This window comes from Giraffa tippelskirchi, chromosome 14 (genome assembly GCF_054371585.1).
Source record: "Giraffa tippelskirchi isolate mGirTip1 chromosome 14, T2T-mGirTip1v1.2.pri, whole genome shotgun sequence".
Lineage (NCBI taxonomy): Eukaryota > Metazoa > Chordata > Mammalia > Artiodactyla > Giraffidae > Giraffa > Giraffa tippelskirchi.
The window spans coordinates 54,815,846-54,836,519 of NC_137288.1; the positions used below are offsets into that span (position 1 = coordinate 54,815,846).

A 20,674-nucleotide genomic window follows, 5' to 3' on the forward strand; every position below is an offset into this window, starting at 1 on the left:
AGCAGGCTCTCTTCCCAGAGTCTGGCTCCTCCCCTGGTGGGCAGTGTCAATCCAACTGCTTCAGTCCAAGTGATGGATGTATCACGGAGGGTGGAAGCATTTGAGGGTAGTGCTGGACCCCTGCCTGGCCTCCCCACCTGCCATGGGTCCCCAGGAACTGCTGAGGCCCAGCCCACAGCGTCCCCATGCAGTTCTGTGTCCACCATGCCTTGCACAAAGCACTCCCTCAGACACACAGCATGACTTGACCCAAGGTAAGAACAGATCCCATTGTGCAGAAACCTGAACTATTAATACTTTGCGAGACCACAGTGAACATCTCTCTCCATCCCTCTGCATTGCGAGGCCTGACGGGGCTTGGAGTAGAGACAAGTGTCCTGAGTGTGTTCTGGTGGCCAGACCTGAGTCAGGCCCTGACTTGCTCATATTCCACGGGTGTAGATGAGAACTGCGCTGAGGCTGCAGCGGCCGTACTGGGCCTCACTGGCGCCATGCAGGACTCACCTACAGTGCAGGGGAGAAGTGGTCCCTCCTGAGGGGCATCACGCATAGCCTGGAGCCAGGCCAGGTTCATGCCTGGCACTGCCTGGGAGCTCAGCCTTGACGGCACCCACTGGCCCCTCTACTCGCAGGGCCCTCCTGGTCCACGGGCTCTGCTCAAGGAGCACCTCATCATCCCTGAGGGATGTGGGCTGTGGTCGGTACCCACAGCCCTGGTTCCCGGGATGCTGCTGGTGCTCTGTGGCCTGGTGAGCCAGAGTCTCAGAGAACCATCCCAGGACAAGGGGGCCGCCTGGGCTACCGCATTAGTCCAGTGCCCTCCAGGGATGCGCGAGTTCTGTGCCTGAGGTTGGATAAGTCAGCCCCACAATGCGTTCCCCTGCATTAAGAACACACAACCAAGTCGGGACAGCACGAAAGCAAGCTGCTAAGAGGAATAAAAACACCAAGATGTGGTGGGTCTCCACGTCCAGAGGAGGCACTGGAGACTGACATACTCCTGGGGCTCTGCCTGGTTCTGACCTTGGTTTGCGACCATGCAGCCCTGGTTTCTCTGGTGACGCAGCAGCACGTCACCCCTTCTAACAGCGAAAGTGACCTCATGAAGACATAGGGCTCTCCAGCCCAGGGGCCACGCTCTCTCCACTCTTCAGCCCGCTGTGGTGGTCACACGTCTACTGGAGACGCACACGGGGGACCAAGGCTGGGTTGTGACCAACTGAGTGTGTGCCCTGAGGCCATCGCATGGGCTCACCAGCTCATCTGGGTCAGCACACCTCACACCGAGTTCACCCTTCAGGCTGGACAGGTCGAGGCATCACTGACAGTCTTGTGGGAGTGGAAGAGAACAGCCAGCCTGAGACTAAATGTGGATGTCCTTCAGTTCCTTTCCGTTGTGTTGTCTAAAGGGATGTCTCCTAAGCAGCACCAGTGACCCTTGTGTGTTCAGAAGGAAAAACGCAGCATTTACACTTTATTTGTGACATAAAGCCGTATTTACACAATACATTCATATTTTTAAATATGTTACACAGCTCTCCTAGAAAACCACTCCATCACAGAACAGCAGCATGTAGCTTGGGTTCTGTCTTTAAAATATTAAATCAAGTAGAAATACTCTTAATTTCACAGCCCATCACAGAGGGAGACTCTGAGGGAGGTGGGAGTGAAGGGCGGGTGATGGCGAGCACACCCCCACGTGAGGGTACAGGAGACTGGAGGCTGGGGACGCACTCCCGCCCGGTGATCTCCGAGGCCGAGGATGAAGCACCCCTTCGCGCTGTGCCCTTGGGGTGGCTCTGAGGGTGCAGCACCAGGAGCTACGCGGGGCTGGTGCCCTGGACCTGGCTGGTCACCTTCTCACCCACGGGCTCCTCCGAGCCCTCGCGCTCCTTGTTCCAGTCCTTCAGGCCCTCAGGGAGTGAAGTGTCCTCGTCCAGGCTGCCGGTGCCTTCTACAAACTCCTCATATGTAGACTTCTCCGCAAATGGCCTGGGGCCCAGAAGTTCCACCATGTCGTTCTTGTCTAACACTTCTTTTTCTAACAACAGCAGAGCAACCTGGAACATGAACACCTGTGATTAAATACAGCCACCCAGCGCCATCTCTCCAAGCTAACCTCCTTTTATTTACAACCAACCTCCTTCCAAAACAGGGCTTCGAGAACTTTACCCTCACTAACTTTTAATAAGTATAAAAATCCTGGAAAACACATGTCCCCAGGAAGGGCAGGGCGGCATGCAATGTGGTGTGACTCTGTGCCCTGCTGGGGAGGTAGGGTGGGGAAGGAGCTCTGCACAGATGTCAAGGAGGGACAACCCTGAGGAAGGGCAAGAAGCCGTGTCCCTGGGCCCCACTCACTTCCAAAGGAGGCAAGAGCTCCCCATGGCTCCCAGAGCAGAAGGAGCTCTGGGGAGGCTGCAGGAAGAAGCGACACAAGTGGCAGGGGTGGGATGAGGAAAGGACAGAAATGGGGAATTTTAAAGGGAGGATGACAAAATAGAGACAAACACAAACATGCATCTCAAAGTTCTGGTCTCTGTGTGGCTGAACTGTAAATGTGACAGGACACACGGCCACAGAAAAAGGGGGCCCACAACTACAAGAGGGGAGGCAAGCGATGGTGTCAGAGGGCAGGAACAGGTCACACGAGAGCCTCTGTCACCAAGAAACGAAGCCAGTTAAACTATAAATGGACCTTGTAGTAGACTCAGTTCCTCAGATGACTCCAAACTTGGAAACTCACCCCATCTGTAGTTTATGTTAAATGCTGTTTTTAAAGATTCCAAACAATAAAGCAATTTTCTTCTGTCTTTAAAGTTTCTTTAAAACTTTATTATGGATCATTTCAAATATGTACCAAAAATATATATAAAAAAAAGGATAACTAAACCCATGCAACCCCATGTAACCACTGTTCACGATCACTTTTGTTCCACCTGCTCCCTGGATTATTCTGGAAAAAATCCCAGATGTCCTGTCGTTTTATCCACATGTTTGTCTCTAACGAGACACAGACTCTTCAACTCTCAACGCTGAGGTTCAGTCACTGCTAGGCAACTAAGACTGCCTTTGCTCTAGAGGGGATAAGCAATGGGGAACCCCATCAGGCCAGCAGGCCTGCACCTGGAAGCACGTGGCAAGGTGAGTGCAGATTCAGCCGTGTGTCTGGTACTATGAGCAGACTTCATTAAGCCTGCGTTCAAGCTTCCAGGAGCCAGGGGCCAAGATCACGCTCGCCTCTGCTCTCTGTCATCCCCACCAACAGAGCATCAGGACGGAGGGAGGAACCGGGATCAGCGGGCACAGGGAGATGGCAGCGTCTGCAAACCAGCCAACCAGCCAGCTCATCACCCTCAACTGCCTCTGCAAACCATGCAGAGGAGCGTTCCCACAGTCGGCACCTACCTTCTCCACATCAGCTTTCTTCTCTGTGAGGAGGGCCACTGTCCTCTTGTAAGCATCGTTGATAAGGATTCGTACTTCATCATCTATGAGTCTCGCGGTGGCCTCACTGTAAGGTTTCTCCAATACCATGTCCCCCTGACGTGGGAGGTCAAAGGAGATCTGCCCGACCTTCTCGTTCATGCCAAACTGAACAATCTGAAGAACAAGGCGTGGCCAGTGGTGGGCATCCATTTCTGCTCACAAGCTCATGGGTTTTACAAAATGTCAACAAGGCAACATGGACACTGAATGCACACACTTCACTGCAGAACTACTCTTCAACCCGGCAAAACGACATGGCAGCCTTGAGTCGGCTAAGTAGACCAAGTGCTCTGCATAAACAGGGCAGTGGGGACAAGACCAGAAACCGGCAGACAATATCTACAACCAAGACAGGCAGCAAACAAGTGGGAACAGACCCTAGCAGTCATGAGACGTGTGTGAGATCACTCTGCATGAGGGGAGGCGAGGAGGAGCTAGAGCCTGTGACAGATGGAAGCCATGACCTCGGGCACCCAGAGGCTCCTCCTGCGTCACCTGGGCTGCTCCAGGAACCCGGGAGGGGTGCCTGCACTTTCCCTGAGTCCTCGGGGCCGGGCTGGGCTCTGGAGAGACCCCCATGGTAACCACACAGAGCCCCACCTTAAGAAGAAACTTCCAGAAGTAAAATCCAAACTGACTAGAAAAGAGGAGGTGCAGGTAAGAGAGGGGAGCAGCAACAGCTCAGAAAGCAGGAAGCACATTTTTCAAAAGTTCATGAAAACAACAGAAAAAAATACTCTAAAACCATGAAACTAGAAACACTGTCTTAATCCACCTTCTTCCTAAAAGATCAGGAAAACAAACTTCATGCAGATAGGAAAGTGGGAAGCAGGGATGTCCACAAACAGATGAAAACTGTGACCCCACTTCAGAAAAGACTATCCAAAATCAGGAATGTGAGGAAAATATGAAATAACAACAGAAGTCAGAGTCGGGAAAACTTGGATGAGGTGCTAGAACACAGAAAAAAGAAAAAAAAATCACAGTTGAGGAGTTCCCAAAATCACTGACATCAAGGTCCAAAAGAGCACCCCAACTGTTTCTAGGAATGGGGGCAAATGGGGTGGGGGTGGGGTGCGTGGACAGGGTGACTGATCCCAGCTTAGGGGGAGTCCATGTGGGGTCCTACAGGTTTGAAACTAGACTTAAACTCTGCAGACAGGCTTCACACACTCTCAGTAAATCTGAAATACCAAGTGACCAAAATATAAGTTTCTAATCGTTAAGTTTTGATCACCTCACACTGAACCTCTCTGGAGGAGGAACACTCGCCTGGTCACCCCAGGCCAGTGGAGCCTCAGGACTGCTCCGGACCCTGCGCTGTGGCGAGGAGGCAGCCCACCTGTCCTCTTACCTGGGCGTAGGCACTCTGGGTCACTTTGCGCAAGTCGTCCTGGGCGCCGGTGGTGATCCTGCCAAAGAAGATCTCCTCGGACACGCGGCCGCCCAGGGTCATGCACATGCGGTCCAGGAGCTGCTCCCGGGTGTAGAGGTACTGCTCGCGTGGCAGGTACTGAGCGTAGCCCAGCCCTTTGCCCCGTGGGATGATGGACACCTGGCGAGAGAACAGCAGCACTGAACACCCAGCTGGCGGAGCCGACAAACCCACCGGTGAGCAAAGCATCAAGGCCGGGCAACCCCATGGGCTCGGCTAGGCAGCTGGGCGGGCAGCTGGTCCAGCAGAGCATTTCTTCTTGGGATAACCTCACCCCAAGTGACTCCTACACAGTGCTTCTGTCTCTTACAAAACCCATCTGCGAATGCGCAGGCCTGACAGTAGGGCTGCTGCCGAGCAGGGTCCCCTGCCAACTTGACCCACCGGAGTGAATCCCTCCAGCTTCCAGACCCTTTTCTTTCCAAACTTTGTAACTTGTCCATGCATGATGCCTCCCCCCGGTGCCATTGGCAGACGTTCCCACTACATCCCCCCAGCCACTCACCTTCAGGAGGGGGTCCGCGTGCTCCAGGTACCAACCAGCAACTGCGTGGCCTGCCTCGTGGTATGCCACGGTCTTCTTCTCCTCTGGCTGTAGGACCTGGGTTTTCTTCTCCAAGCCTGACATACAGAACAGAAAACAAAGCCTGCTGCTTTAGCGACAACAACATCAAGAGAGGCTCACACACCACCACTCAGGGCCTCACAAAGAACACACATCACAGGCCTTCCCAGTCTAACTGGTTTTACAGCTGTTTATCCATCACCTATGTCTCGCTCAGACCACATTAGACTCACGCAATGACATTTTTGGAAAACATGAAGGCTACGAGTGCTTTTTAAAAGAAAACAACTAGACTGCTATAATTGAGGGGAAGACCTCTCCCTGCCTTCAGCCTGTCTCAGACCTATCCAACATGGAAGCCTCTGTGCAGACACTCCAAGGTGCCTGCGAACTCCAGGCCTGGGTGGACATACTCCCCGGCTTCAGTCATGCCGTCAGCTCTTGGATGTGCGGTCCACCAGCTGCCTTACCGCCAATCACTCGTTCAATTGCTTGTTCAAAGTGTTTCTGGTTTATGGAATCTGAAAGGTGTCTCGCGGCGATCAAAGCAGCTTCATTGCACACATTGGCAACATCGGCTCCTGTGAAAAAACACAGCAGCTCTCCACCAGATACACCCAAGCTCATTGGTCACAGTTTTGAAGAGGGATCAGACCAGGTCCCCACCACCAGGAGGTTCCAGCGCCCAGGCCTGCCCAGCACAACCCTGGCCCCTCAAGCACACTGCAAGGACCAGCAGTGGACAGATACCCATGGGCAGTAATCTATCTCCACAGACCATATGATGGGAACAAACTAAGACTGTGCTTTAAAATGCCCACCAATTAATGCTTAGTTCTCTGTGAATTAACTTCTCAGAGAAAGTATATGGCAACACAAATAAGCCACAACACAATATATGTGCTCAACAAAAAATTTTAAGCAGCCAGGCCCCTGGAACTCTGAGGCATCTGTGCCCATGAATACACTCTTCTCAGGCTGCAGGTGGTCCCTCCTGCTTCATGTTAAGTCTTCAAGGATGGACAGAGGGAACGAGAAAGGAAGGGTTGCATCCTGTAGACAGAACCAAGGGTCAAGCTCACCCACCTGAAAACCCCGGGGTCAAGGACGCGAGCTTCCTCGCAAGCTTCTCCTTTTCCAGGGCGCTATCCAGCTTCAGAGGTCGGAGGTGAACTTTGAAAATAGAAGCTCTTCCCTTAATGTCCGGTGGTCCTTGAGAAATTATTTTTAAGGAAGAAAAAATCATAATGAAACAGCTGCAACCTCTCCTTGGGAGAACTGGCCTGAACCCAGGGCAAGAAAGCCATCTCACCAATGAAGATCTGCCTATCAAAGCGGCCTGGCCTCATCAGAGCTGGGTCTAGGATATCCGGTCGGTTGGTGCCCGCCAAGATGACCACATTGGTTGTTGTGTTGAATCCTGGAGACAGACAAAGGCATCATTGCTGTTACATGCTGTGAGGAGAAATAATGTGTCCCTGTCAAGAATGTAAGAGCACCACATACACCACTGCTTTTTTCCCATTATCTAGTAGTTTTTTTAAGTCACAAGTTTAAATGATTTTTCCTACTATTCATTTTGCCCTTATCATACCTAACACCTAAAGATCTAATGATCAACTACTTAAAGACAAATTACCAGCACAGGACTCTCATTTTAGACACAGGAAGAACAACTGGAAAGCACAGGATAGACACAGGTGATGAAGCGCTCACCGTCCATCTCCACAAGCAGCTGGTTGAGCGTGTTCTCCTGCTCACTCTGCCCGCCAAAGTTGCCCCTGCCTCTCTTCCTTCCCACCGCGTCTATTTCATCGATGAAGAGGATGCAAGGGGCATTCTTCCGAGCAAGGGCAAATAAATCACGGACCTGGATGAAAATGCAAGCACTGGGGTCACCTAACAAGTGAGTAGTAGTATCCTAATAAAAACAGACACCAAGCTTCCTGCCCCCAGGAAGACCATCTGTGTACAGCACTGTACAGCACAGATGTTAAAAGGTGAGAGCAGCAAAGAAGTCATGTGGCAAATGGTGTGAAACTGATGTAAGATGAGCAAGTATTTCTAAAATCTTGTCAATTATTGTTGTGTAAGAAGCACAAACACCAACAAACTGATGTTACACACCTCTGTCCTACTAAGAGGGAACAGGGTAGAGCTGTAGACTTTATAACACTCACTCACAGGCCCAGCCATGCAGGCACACAGCAAAGGCGTGACCCCTCAAGCCTACCCAGCCATCGCCCCAAGGTGGGCGGTACCCCAGACCCACTGTGGCAGGGGTCCTGCGCCCACCTTCCAACCTGCTGAGTTAACACAGCAAGAGGTGAGACTTACTCTAGCTGGGCCCACACCAACAAACATCTCCAAGAACTCAGACCCGCTAACGGTGATGAAAGGGACGTTGGCTTCTCCAGCCGTGGCCTTAGCCAGCAGTGTCTTCCCAGTGCCCGGAGGACCAGTGAGAATGGCACCCTTCAGATAAAAAAAGGGAAAGTATACTGAACTACAATTTCAGAAAAATAAACTGCATATCCATAAATAATTTCAAGGTATAATCTGTCTATAAATTTTAGTGACATATCCCAAATATTTCTTAAACATTTAAACAAAGATAAAATGCTTTTATTAATAAAAAGAGAAAGGAAAAGATTATTAGAGACTACTTTGTTTTAAAAAACCTGGCAAGAATGTGAAATAATTCCCTTACTTTTCAAGATTTTTAGTGTTGCTTTTTAGATCTAACAGTATATAAAGGGTGACTTAAGCTGGGAATCTAGCAAATACTAAAAAACCACTTGAGGTTAACTTCAAATATGACACTTCCAGTTTACATTTTGCTTATTTTCTTTCCTTTAAAATTTCACAGATGAAGTAAATATCTAATAACCAATGATGAACTTAAAAAGAAAAATATGTGTTTGCTCAAACACTATAACTACTTAAGTCGTGGAAATGCTTAAGTATGATGTGAACACATACTTAAGTAAGTACAACAAATTATAAAACTAAAATGTAACTTTTCATCCATGAAGGCAGGACATGAAATCAAGGAAGTGATGATTCCCTTTAGAAAAGACTCTCTCATGTAACTTTATTAACGAGTTTATTAAAACCTTAATTAAATATTTTCTTTTCAGTTCAGTTCAGTTGCTCAGTCGTGTCCGACTCTTTGCGACCCCATGAATTGCAGCAGGCCAGGCCTCTCTGTCCATCACCAACTCCTGGAGTCTATCCAAACCCACGTCCATCGAGTTGGTGATGCCATCCAACCATCTCATCCTCTGTCGTCCCCTTCTCCTCGTGCCCCCAATCCCACCCAGCATTAGGGTCTTTTCCAATGAGTCAACTCTTCACATGAGGTGACCAAAGTATTGGAGTTTCAGCTTCAACATCAGTCCTTCCAATGAACACCCAGGATTGATCTCTTTTAGGATGGATTGATTGGATCTCCTTGCAGTCCAAGGGACTCTCAAGAGTCTTCTCCAACACCACAGTTCAAAAGCATCAATTCTGCGGCGCTCAGCTTTCTTCACCATCCAACTCTCACATCTATACATGACCACTGGAAAAACTATAGCCTTGACTAGACAGACTTTTGTTGGCAAAGTAATGTCTCTGCTTTTAAATATGCTATCTAGATTGGCCATAACCTTCCTTCCAAGGAGTAAGCGTCTTTTAATTTCATGGCTGCAATCTCCATCAGCAGTGATTTTGGAGCCCCCCAAAATAAAGTCTGACACTGTTTCCACTGTTTCCCCATCTATTTGCCATGAAGTGATGGGACCAGATGCCATGATCTTAGTTTTCTGAACGTTGAGCTTTAAGCCTGAGCCTGGTCCTGGGAGTAGAGATGGGCAAGGCTGCCCGAGACTGGCAGTAGGTAGTGGTGGAAGAGGGCAGGGGCAGGGAGGTCTGCACTCTATGGAGCCCCTTGCCTGGAATGTGAGTGCTAGATCAGGCAGACTGTCCACTCAAGCTGCTGGGGGAGGGACGGCAGGGCCAGAGCAGAGGCAGCCTGCCTGGGACTATGGTGCTAAGACAGGGCATCCAAATCACACTGTGGGGAGAAAGCAGCACAATGAGGGAAGGGGACACACATCTTTGGGGGAAAGAGACACACTATTTGCAAGGAGACACATTCACAAGGGACAGTCGACTGAAAAGACTCAGGAATTAAACAGAGACTAGCAGGTTACAATAGAGGAAGGAGAGAAGAGCAGCTACTGTGGAAGTAATCAAACTTCATAAAATTATAACCTCAGAGATCAAGAAACACTTCAAAAGATTTAGGGTTAATAAGCTGAAAACTGATTTCTGAATGTTCATTTACCTTTGGGATTTTTGCTCCTAGGTCTTGATACTGCTTTGGATTTTTCAGGAAATTCACAAATTCCATGATCTCCAGCTTGGCCTCCTCGCAGCCGGCCACATCTTTGAACTTCACATCGATCTCATCCTTGAGGACCTTGGCGGTGGTCTCTCCGACACTAAAGAGCCCACCCATGCCCCGGCCCGTGCGGCCAATCCCGGCTGGGCCCCTCCGGATGGTGTAGAGCAGGAAGGCAATGATAAGCACGGTGGGCAGCATGCTCAGGAGGAAGGAGCTGCAGACACAAACAGCGAGAGCTCAGAGGGTGCCCACTCAGACCGCCCTGCGAGGGACCCGCCTCAGCAGAACATGCACACGCTCTACCTGGGCAGCCAGGTAACCCAACACCTCACCTGAGGCACAAGGAGAGTTTACATGCATCAGTGTCACTGAAGCAAATGCTCCGAAAGTAAGACCAAAGGAAGACCTGCTCCTAATGTGTACACTCTCCAGGGTTGCGTCACTCCCACCCAGGAACCAGCACATACACAGGCTAGACCCACAACCTACTGTCACTACATATGAGTTTCAAAGAAATTCGTTGACTTAATAATTTTAATACAATTCTGGTATTAGCCTGGGTAGACATTCCAGTCCTCTTATTGGACTGGATCAACTATTTCTGAAGGGATAGCTTCTAAATATCTAATCTGTGCAAAGGCAGCGGTAGGGAGCGCTATCTCCCCAGTTGTGGTGGGGAGGCTTGTGCAGGCTCACACAGGCCCGGGGGCAGGGTGCCCACCAACCCTCACACACTCTGGGGAGTGGCTCAGGGATGATTTACAGTCTCTGCCTTCTGTTTGTCTTAAATTAAATTCCACACAACTGTGGACACAGACGTATGTGCTAAGTGCTAAGTTGCTTCAGTCGTGTCCAACTCTGTGCGACCCCATAGATGGCAGCCCACCAGGCTCCTCTGTCCCTGGGATTCTCCAGGCAAGACTACTGGAGTAGGTTGCCATTTCCTTCTCCAACATAGACATATACTGGGTAACATAAAGCAATTTAGTTTAACTTAACCTAAGGAATTTAGATCAAAATTTGGTACATAGTTTTGGTAAAAAAATGAAACAAGAATAAAATAAGGATTAGCTTTCTAATTTTTTATCTATTACAAAACTCTAAAGGCTGCTACAGCAGGCAGCAAGAACCATGAACAGTTCACCTTTGGTTTACTTCTAGAGGAAAAAAAACAATGCACTGACAATAAAGGTTTAAATAACACGCAATAAGACTCTGAGTAATGTTTCAGCACCAGCTTGTAAAGTAAAGTAACTGTATGATAACCTCAGGGACTGAGGAACACATCATCCCAAGTGTGAAACAACTCTGATAGGTGGCAGGACCTAAATACCGCAGGGAGATTGTAGGGGTATACAAACCATGACTCAAGAGAGTCCCCAGAGCTGAGTAAGACCATCAGCTCTGTTAGCATGCTGTTTTACATGTAGAAGAAAATCAAGCTTTATTTCTACTTTCACTCCCAAACTCTTAATCAAGGTATGTGTTCTGCATTTAATGCAAATGGGTCACTGCCTTGAGATCCACCTGGGTGTCTGTGGGCAGAACTCAAATGCCATACATTCCCAAGTAAAACCAAAGACAGGCAACCCCTGAAATCAACAAGCCCTTCCTCAAGGCCCAGAACTGGTCTTTCTAAAGACAAATTACCTCTAAGGGAAGAAGCAGCTCTGACCAAAGAGGAAGAAGCATTACTTAAAAATCCTGGAAATTTTGTAAAATATAAACATAAAGGACAGTTAAAAGGTGGGCATGCTGCCCTTTAACACAAAGGGGCTTTTTATGCTAAAATCCTACTCAAGGTCAGTGTATTGGACATGGACCCCACACCACTGCTTAATTAAGATAAATATCAACATGCAAAAAACCAACCAGTCTCTAGCAAAAACTAGTAAGTTACTAATGGCTGTAAAGAACTCAGGCCAGATTGAGAGGCCTGATGAGAAAACAAAGTGTGATGTGCTGCCCCCTGGTGACAGAATACACCGTGAGCCCTGGGCGCACAGGCAGCTGCCCAAGTCCACTGCCCAAGGCTCACCCGTCGCTCTCGGCGATGTAGACCACAGGGACCCGGTTCTCCCCTTCTATGCCCAGTTCCTGCTGCAGAGTCTCCAGGTTCCGCTCAAATGTGTCCACACTGCCAATATTGAACCAGACGTACTGCTATAAAGACAGGAAAGCGAAATGTCCTAATTTTGTTAGGGGAACAACGAGGAAACAAAGAGTTTAACTTCCTAAGAATTTTTCAGAAATACTGCAAATTTACAAACTAAAAAACCCAATGAGATTAAGATTAACTAAGCTTTACTCAGTGAGAACCCTTGGCCAATAAGCATTTCTACAGTTCCGGCACTCCTCTATGGTCCTAATACTATAAACTCAGAAAAACAAAAACTCTACTTGAAAAGACAACCTTTTTCATAAACAAACAAGCGTCCTTTCCCCAGGACTTCTCAGCTGTCTGGTCCCACACCAGAGTGCAGCTGCAATGATACTCCTCAGTGTCAGGATGGGCTCCGGCCCTGGGTGAGCCGGAAGATTGCAGGATGCTCGGGACTGGGGGTGGGCCTGGGGCTCTGGCCCAGGAGGGCTGGGAATCACCAGGAACCTCACCTGTACCCCACCAATAATCCCCTCAACTCAACCTGGTGTCTCTGGAACAGAGCTCAAACTGGTTGGACAAGAAATATAAATATTTTTAAACAATAAGAAAACAAATAGAAATTAACATCACAAAACAGTTGGGAGAGATATGATCAGAACACTTCTTAAACTGATTTGAAAAAAGCTGTCTCAAGACATAAGCAGTTCGGATTTTACCATTTTTTTCTTAACCAGTTGTTCTCAGTCTTGAAAAATCACAGACACTGGAATACTGAAAACCAGGTTTTACTCACTGGTTCCTAAATGTACGGCCAATGTGATCACCAAACCAAACCAATGACCCAATTCTTGCACACATGATGGACACAAGGGTCATACTGTCACTGTTAGTGCAGATCACAGCTGCTCTGCTGCTCGGCTCTGACGCAGCCAAGTGAGGGAACGCTGGCTTTTCAGTTTTAAATATGAGAACTTAACTGACAGCTAGTTCACATCACTTAACAACATCACTTACTCCATCAACAGGAGTTTTTCCTGGTGTAAAAGTCACTCGAACAAATCGCTTGTTGACGACTTCTAGTCTGTCTACCTGGAATTTTAAAGAAATATTCAAACGTAAATTTACAGAAAGACTTGAAACATTCTTCTAAGCTCATCTGAAATGCATATATTTCAGACACACAAAGACAAATGATGAATAATGTAAAGATACCCTGTGTTTTCCCCTCTAGCTTGAGAAACAAAACATCACAAACCATCACAAACCCAGTCATGCCCCACACCCAGGGGTGGCCGCTGGGCACTGGTGCTGGCCACCCCAAAGCACAGCCTGGTCCTGGGCCACAAAGACCTAACCCTGAACAGACATTCACTTCTGCCTGTTTTTAAACTTTACCATGGTCTCGCTTGGCATATGTTTTTCTATAACTTTTTTTTCTATCACTGTATTTGTAAGGCCTTTCCTTGCTAACATGTCAGTTCTGCATGGACCCATTTTATAAGCACACCCCAAGTTATTTATGCATTCTGTTCAAAGACCTTCAGACTATTCCCAACACCAACAATGCTACTGTGGACTCTGCTACACATCATGCCTGGGCCTGTCTCCTGGAACTCCCTGGGATGCATGACTGTGGTAAACACAGCCGGCTGGGCTGCAGGGCACAACTGCCCTCAGCTCTGCTGGATGCTGCACACTGCTCTCCGACTCATGCTCCCGCCAAACGTTCTCTGAAACGCTCCCACTGCTCTATGTCCTCACTTGCCGTTACAAAACTTCCTAAATTTTGCCCCTCTGAGGTTTCAGATGGTTTGACCTTGTTTCTCTGGACCCTCCTAACTCGATGGACTCTAACACCTCATTCTGAGGCCTCAGGCTGCTGGGGGCTGAGCGCCTTTGGTGGGGGCCTGCTCCCTGCTGCCGTCAAGTCCACTCTGGCAGGGAGTCTGGAAGGTATCAGCCCAGGATGCAAAGTGAGGGAGCCTGGGAGACCCCAGGAAGAGCCAGAATAGGGGCACACTGTCTGGAAAGCACTGACTAAAGGACTCTGTCCCCCATAAACCTGCTGGGTCAACAGACCAACTGCAGAGAGCCAGCCAGTCAGGAGGAGACGTGATGACAGAGAACTCTCCCTGGGGCCTGTCCCCACACTCAGAGGACAGAAGTCACTGGTCAGAGTGCAGGCTCTCCACGACACCTGAGAATTACACACCCGAGAGCCTCACCTTCATGAGCGAGACACCTGCTTCAAAATCTGAAAGACTGTTTTCATTCTGTCCGTCCTCACCTTACTGGACAATCTTTAAAAATAATTTTAGATTCTTTATATTTTTTAAGTATTAATATCCTTATTTTATTCATTCCATGGATTAAAAAACATCAGTAATGAGAGTTAAGTCATTTCCCCGAGGCTCGGAGTTGTCCGAATCCTGCTTCTCTTACTATCCCTTTGTTTCCTGACTTCTAAGATGGACATTTTCCATATTTTAACCTCTCAGACACAGAATGTACGTGACAGCTGACAAGATGTCACAGGGTCACTGGCAGTCCACTCAGTCTAAGTAACGTGTAAAATAACATGTGCCTTATAGCCCACTGCATCTTAAGTGAGCCGAAACAGGGTCTAACTGGCAAAGACCCAGCCCGGAGGTAGAGCTCCTGCCTGGGGCCTCGTTCAGAGCCTGTCCACTCTCGCAGTAAAACCTGATTCACTTATTCACCCACTTCCAGGAGTGCAGGAGGTCACAGCAGTGATGCTGTGCTGGAGCCCAGGGGGGCTGGCCAGGGAGGGAAGAGAGGCAGCTGATGGCAGGAGGGAGAGGACCGAGTAGGCGAGGTGCCAGAGCAGGTCAGAAGCAGTAGCTCCAGAACTAGCTTCTCCAGGGTGAGCAATACAGGGGGTTCATGGTCAGTCTGGAAACTGCTGGGTCAAAACTCATAGGTTCCTTGGCTGCTAAACTTTCCAGCATTAGAAACATACAATACAGGACTTGATGACGAACAAGCCTGGCAACGTACTGGCTGTTTATCACTTTATTGGCCTAACCTGAACTCACCCTTTGATCCCTGCAGCTTGTGGCCCACACGATACTTACTACTCCCTTGGAAAGATAGTTGTTGGCAAAGTCCTTCCACGTGATTTCTCTCCCGGAGCTCTTGAACAGGAAGTAAAACAGGAATCCTCCCCAAAACAGGGCGGTCCAGAGAAAGTACATCCTGAATTCCTTGTCATCCCACGGGATGTCACCCTGAGTGAGGAAGCAGACATTTGTCTGAAGAGTGAGACGAGACAACGCAGTCTCTAATGTGTGGGGTGTGAACCCTCCCAGGGCCATGAGCACCATTCAGGCTTTCCAGGGGCGGGCAGGGGCCAAAGCCACGAACCGAACCTTCTGGAACCTGGACCACCAGTGAGAGTCATCTTTCTTGCCACCTCGTTTTCCACCACCACCACCAACTCCTCCTCCAGAAGGACGCGGGGCAGTGGCTGGCTTGGGTTCTGTTAATAGACAAAGAGCGTGTCCACAGCAGCATCTGAATCTCTCAGCAATGTTTCCGTTAACGTTGTTTAATGAACTCATTGCAAAATGCATTATGGCAACTGATCAGTTACTGAACACAGTGCTATGAGGAAGCCTGAGACTAAAAGAGAGGGGGGAGCCCCCAGGGACACTCCAGGCACTTCAGACACAGGGGGCTCAGAACTGACTTAAGCTAAGACGTTCCTTGTTCATTGACAACTATCAGCAACATCATAAGCCAGGAGAAAACAGTAAGTTCAAACACAGTCTTCTCAAATATTACCTTTTTTTTCTCCCATAACCTCCTTAGGTTCACTAGCTTTTTTTCCATTTTTTCCATTGGGAAAGTATTTTTCAAATCCTGTTAGAAAAGGAAAAAAATTTAATATCTTCAAACTAAAATTTATCAAGTTTTGTGTATGTATGTTCTTTGTTTTTCTTTGTTTTTAAAGCAGCTGATTCATCCTGAAAAAGAAAAAGCTAGAAGTATAGCATTGCTTGTACAGGAGTAAATCACAGTCTAGACGGTATAGTCACAACCCTGAGGGGTCCAAGAAAAAGTCTTGCTGGCCTGCCCAGGTCATTACTGACAAAGGTGCCACATCTGAAGGCAACACAATGTCGTGGCTTTGATCACGAGAGTGAGGAGGTGGGGTGGTTAGGAATCAACTGAAACCACACCTCTGCACCTGCCCTGCTGAGGACGGCCTAGAGTGAGTCTGTGTAACAATGTCCTTCATCACAGTCACATATGAGCGCTTACCTTTTGGAGGCCGAGAACAGAGTCTCTGATAAGCAGCAATCACATCTGTCAGAAGGGAATTCCTGCTGGTTTTCGCCTGAGTTGTGGCATATCGATAAAGCTGCAACACAACAAAGAAAGAGAAGCATGAAAGTCACATCAAGGTGAGTCTAAAGTGAGCTTCATTTCACCCTTCAAACAGGTGATTACGGTCTAGCACAGAATGGCCCCCCTTGAAGGAAGCACGAGGGTTGTCCAGCCCTGGGCCGCTCCAGTCCCCTGAGAACTAGGAGACACACACTTCACCCAGAAGACGAGAGCACCTCCAACCTAGGCACTGAATTAAGAGCTGCAGCCTGAGTACAATTCATTCCCAACACATTGGCTCTGGCATTGTTCCCTTGACGTGTAGCATTTAAAAGGCAAACTGCCATGAACATCCAACACCCCACCTGCAGGGTCTATCACACTGCAAGATCATTTATCTGACATTACAGAACAATGCTGCTTGTGAGCACAATACTAACTTTACCTGGGTTCAAAGACAAGGAAGTCATGGTCCAACATCTGACAGTCCTTATCTTAGCAGCATTTGCTGAAGCTATTTGATACACTGTCATCCTGCTAAGTCCCTTTACAGATACATCTCTGCTTTAAGTAACATATTTGCTAAAAACTGTAAATACTGTCTAGGTATGAGAGTGAAAGTCGCTCAGTCATGTCTGACTCTCTGTGACTCCACAGGCTGTCCATGGAATTCTCCAGGCCAGAATATTGGAGTGGGTAGCCTTTCCCTTCTCCAGGGGATCTCCCCAACCCAGGGATCAAACCCAGGTATCAAACCCAGGTCTCCTGCATTGCATGTGGATTCTTTACCAGCTGAGCCACAAGGGAAGCCCTGCCTAGGTATATTAGAGTATAATGTAAACAAAATGAACAAGCTCCTTATTAAATGTTTAGGTGTAGAGGCACTGAAGGGGATATAGCTGAATCTGACAGTTAAGAAGTTCAAGTGATCCTATCATTTGGCAAAGTGAAAAGTTCACCACCATTTTTTTTGAGGACAAGCTTTTACATAAGGTGAGAGTGTTTAAAGTGAAGCTTATCTGCATTAGACCCATCCTCGTTTGCCTCCTTTATGGTCTCATGAGAAAAATAAAATATCACAAAACCATACAAAATCACTTCACACCCAATAGTGTGGCTATAATAAAAAAATAAAGAGACACTATCAAGTGCCAGTGAGGATCGGCAGAAATTGGAGCCCTCATGCGCTGCTTGGGGGACGGGTGCAGCTGCTTTGGAAGTTCGGCATTCTCCAAAATGTTAAATGAAGAGTTAAGTTACCATATGATCCAGCAAATTCACTCTTACTCAAGAAAATGAAAATATGTCCACTCAAAACCTTGAATGTTTATAATATCATTTTTCATAATACCCCAAAAGTGGAAACAACCCAATGTCCATCAACTGATGATGAACAGAGAAAATGTGGTATATGCACACAAGGGAATTTTATTCAGCCATAAAAAAAGGAATGAAGTAGATAGAGGGTACCATCAAATCTTGAAAACATTGTGATAAGTTAAAAAAACCAGACACAAAAGATCACATATTACATGATGCCATGTTTATGAAACATCTGAAACAGGCCAATAATAGAGGCTGTAGGTCAGCAGTTGCCTGGGCTGGAGGAACAGTTGGGGAGAAACAGGGAGTGACCATTAACAGTCATAGGGCTTCTTCTAAATGTTCTGGCAACAGATAGTGGGTGATGGTTGCAGCTCCTTGTGAATATACGAGAAGCCACAGAACAGTAAATACGCTTTAAAACGGTGGATTTTATGATATCTGAATTAGAAAATGTCAATTATAAAAGAATGAGCTGATTTAGCTCCAAATCAACACACAATTACTTGCAAAGTAGGACAGAAACAGTGACACTGTTCTTGGCTGACAGCAATGCTGGTCCGAGAGAACCTGGAGCTTCTGTTGTGTTGGGCCCTCCCTGACGGCTGAGAACACTTGGCCTAAGAAATAACCATTGATAATGGATAAGAGTGTGTTGTGTGTGAATAAATATTTCCGAATGCCAAACCCATTAAGGGTGTGGATTGGAATGACTTGATATCCACGCTGGACAAGCCAACAAGTCACGGAGCTTCTGCTCCAGGCCTGGTACTGCCAAGCAGGGGGGAGTCCACCAGGGGACCAGAAGCAGTGCTGCCCGGAAGAAACTCAGAAAAGACAGAAAGATACAGAAAGGTACCACACATGCAACAATATAAACCGTTCAGTATAAAGGTGGAGAGGCGGCACAGAGAAGGAAGGGGTCACGTGTTAAGGGAGCCAGAGACGTCACAGGGAAGTGACACCTAGCCTGGGACTTGAAGGACCCAGAGTTCATCAGGCAAATGGTGTTAGAACTTTCAATTTTGGTAAAGCTGGAAATTTGATTTTTTGCATGATGATCTTCAATACATCTCATGATACTGAGGGCCTCAAAGTCCCACATCTACAATGGGAGATGAGTGCCCCAGGATACTACTGTGAGAATCAAAAATAATAAGACATAGAAAAGCACTTTTAAAACTGTGTGGCAATACCCACATTTAAATTACTTCCAATTATTCTGAAAGCCACTTAAGAGTAAGCAGCTTTCAGAGTATTACTATGATCATACTAAGCAAGTCTTTGTGTGACAATGAAGTACAGAACTGGACACACAGTATAAATAAATATTATTAGTTTGCCGAATAATAAGTCCCCTTTAGAATCTTTTCAAATTGTTTTGAACAGGGATACCTCTAGCAATAACCTATGACTGCATTTAATGATAAGATTATTTTCCACAAAAGAACCATCGATGAATTTTTTTTCTCTATCTAATCTAAGCCCATTCAAATAGTACATATAAAAGACATGAATTTGCAAAACTTAAATATAGAGCACCTCACTTTAAAAATTAGGTTTTATGTTTGATGATGTATTTTTCAGTTGTGAAACTTCAGTTTCAATCATTTGAGGATTATACCTGAGCTGCTGCTGCTAAGTCGCTTCAGTCGTGTCCGACTCTGTGCGACCCCATAGACGGCAGCCCACCAGGCTCCGCCGTCCCTGGGATTCTCCAGGCAGTAACACTGGAGTGGGTTGCCATTTCCTTCTCCAATGCGTGAAAGCACACACATAGAAATCTTTTCCCCAGAGTCTCATTATGAGAACAGACTTAACAGATGCACAAACCCAGAGGAAAATCCAGAGTGATGCTCCAGCGTCCCAACCCAGATCTTCAAAGCAGGACCACGAAATGTGTGTCACGCACCTTCACAAGCAGGAGACTTCCTCACACCTCGGCATTCGAGGTTCACTCCCAAGCAAGGCCTTTCAGAGAAGACTCCTGACAAAAACCCTGCCAACTCACAGGGCAGATCCCTACCTGCCTGTTACAGGTCTGAGTCCAGTACTCACAAGAGGCAAGAGAGGGAGGGATTCGAGCAAGTAAGACAAGGAAACGGATGCAATGCCAAAAACCGGAAAAAAGGCCTCGTGCAGGGCCACTCCGAGCAAGAGAGAAGACCGACAGACGGGCAGGGAAGGGGGCTCCGAGGAGGACACATCAGGAACGCTCTTTCCGTGGAGATCTGAGAACACCTCCTGGGCTGACCCTCGGGCTCGCCCACCACCGCCGGAGCTTCGTGCGCGCTCAATCTACGCCGGGAGGGTCCGCCGTGGGCACAGCCAACTTCGGCTCCGGGAGCCCGGCCCTGACGGCGACAGAGCAGCGCTCCTCGGGGGTGGGGGTGGGGGACACCGTTAACGACCCCATCTACTAGTGTCCGGTCCGCCGGGCGGCGACAGCCCCACCCCCGAGCCCGCGCAGCCGGCTCCCACCCAGGGCTCTCCGCTCCACAGGCCTCCCAGGCGCAGGGTAGCCCCGCCGCCCCGAGACCCGTCTCCAGGCCCCCCGGACACCCACACCGAGAGCGGGGCCCGTGACCTTGACGCCCGGTGCCGGGCCGGAAGCGGGCCGGGGGTGCCGGACTCACCGTCCGCAGGTAGAGCCGTTCGGTGGAGCCCGCGCGGCCGCCAGGCACGAGCATCGGGGGCAGCCCGCGGGGCCGGCAGACGCCCCGGCCCCACAACAGCAAGCAGCGGTGCGCCATGGCCGCCGGCGCGCCGCTCAGGCCGGGAGCGGACGCGGGGGCGGCACCGGACGGCCGAGAGGACCCGGAGCGGAGGCTCGCCCGCGACCCCACGCTCGTCTGCGTCTTCTCACGCCTCACCCCGCTCCAGCGCGCTGACGTCAGCCGCACGGCGGCGTGCCCTCTGGCCCCGGGCCGCGGCCCCGCCTCCGGAGCGTCCCCAGTCAGGACCGGAGGCGGGGCTGAGGGGACTCGCTCTCAGGAGGGGGCGGGGCCGGGTCGG

The 20,674-nt window shown here is 48.8% G+C and overlaps 1 protein-coding gene across 4 annotated transcripts; it reads right to left on the minus strand.

Annotated features, from left to right (window-relative positions):
* Positions 1–1,443: 1,443 nt before the first annotated feature.
* AFG3L2 (AFG3 like matrix AAA peptidase subunit 2) lies at positions 1,444–20,540 on the minus strand. Of its 4 annotated transcripts, none has more exons than XM_081561708.1 (17): positions 20,296–20,540; positions 16,271–16,370; positions 15,791–15,868; positions 15,376–15,485; positions 15,082–15,234; positions 13,001–13,075; positions 11,921–12,042; positions 9,823–10,096; positions 7,827–7,964; positions 7,206–7,359; positions 6,802–6,909; positions 6,576–6,701; positions 5,960–6,070; positions 5,430–5,545; positions 4,844–5,044; positions 3,409–3,603; positions 1,444–2,060 (listed from the first exon to the last, which is right to left on the minus strand). In XM_081561708.1, the coding sequence occupies exons 1-17, from the start codon at positions 20,410–20,412 to the stop codon at positions 1,821–1,823; spliced, it is 2,418 nt and encodes an 805-aa protein (XP_081417834.1). In that variant the 5' UTR covers positions 20,413–20,540; the 3' UTR covers positions 1,444–1,820. The 4 variants fall into 4 exon arrangements, with proteins under 4 accessions (XP_081417834.1, XP_081417832.1, XP_081417835.1 ...); XM_081561706.1 differs by having other exon boundaries at positions 11,921–12,045; XM_081561709.1 differs by having other exon boundaries at positions 13,001–13,071; positions 15,078–15,234.
* Positions 20,541–20,674: the final 134 nt, after the last annotated feature.

Bases quoted from the DNA above. Each gene is read 5' to 3' on its own strand.
- AFG3L2 (XM_081561706.1), bottom strand. From the start codon at position 20,412: ATGGCGCACCGCTGCTTGCTGTTGTGGGGCCGGGGCGTCTGCCGGCCC. The intron at 15,486-15,790 runs GTAATATTTGAG...GTCTATTAACAG, and splicing joins GGTTATGGGAGAAAAAAAAG to AACCCAAGCCAGCCACTGCC. The intron at 2,061-3,408 runs GTAGGTGCCGAC...TTCATGTTCCAG, and splicing joins AGAAAGCTGATGTGGAGAAG to GTTGCTCTGCTGTTGTTAGA.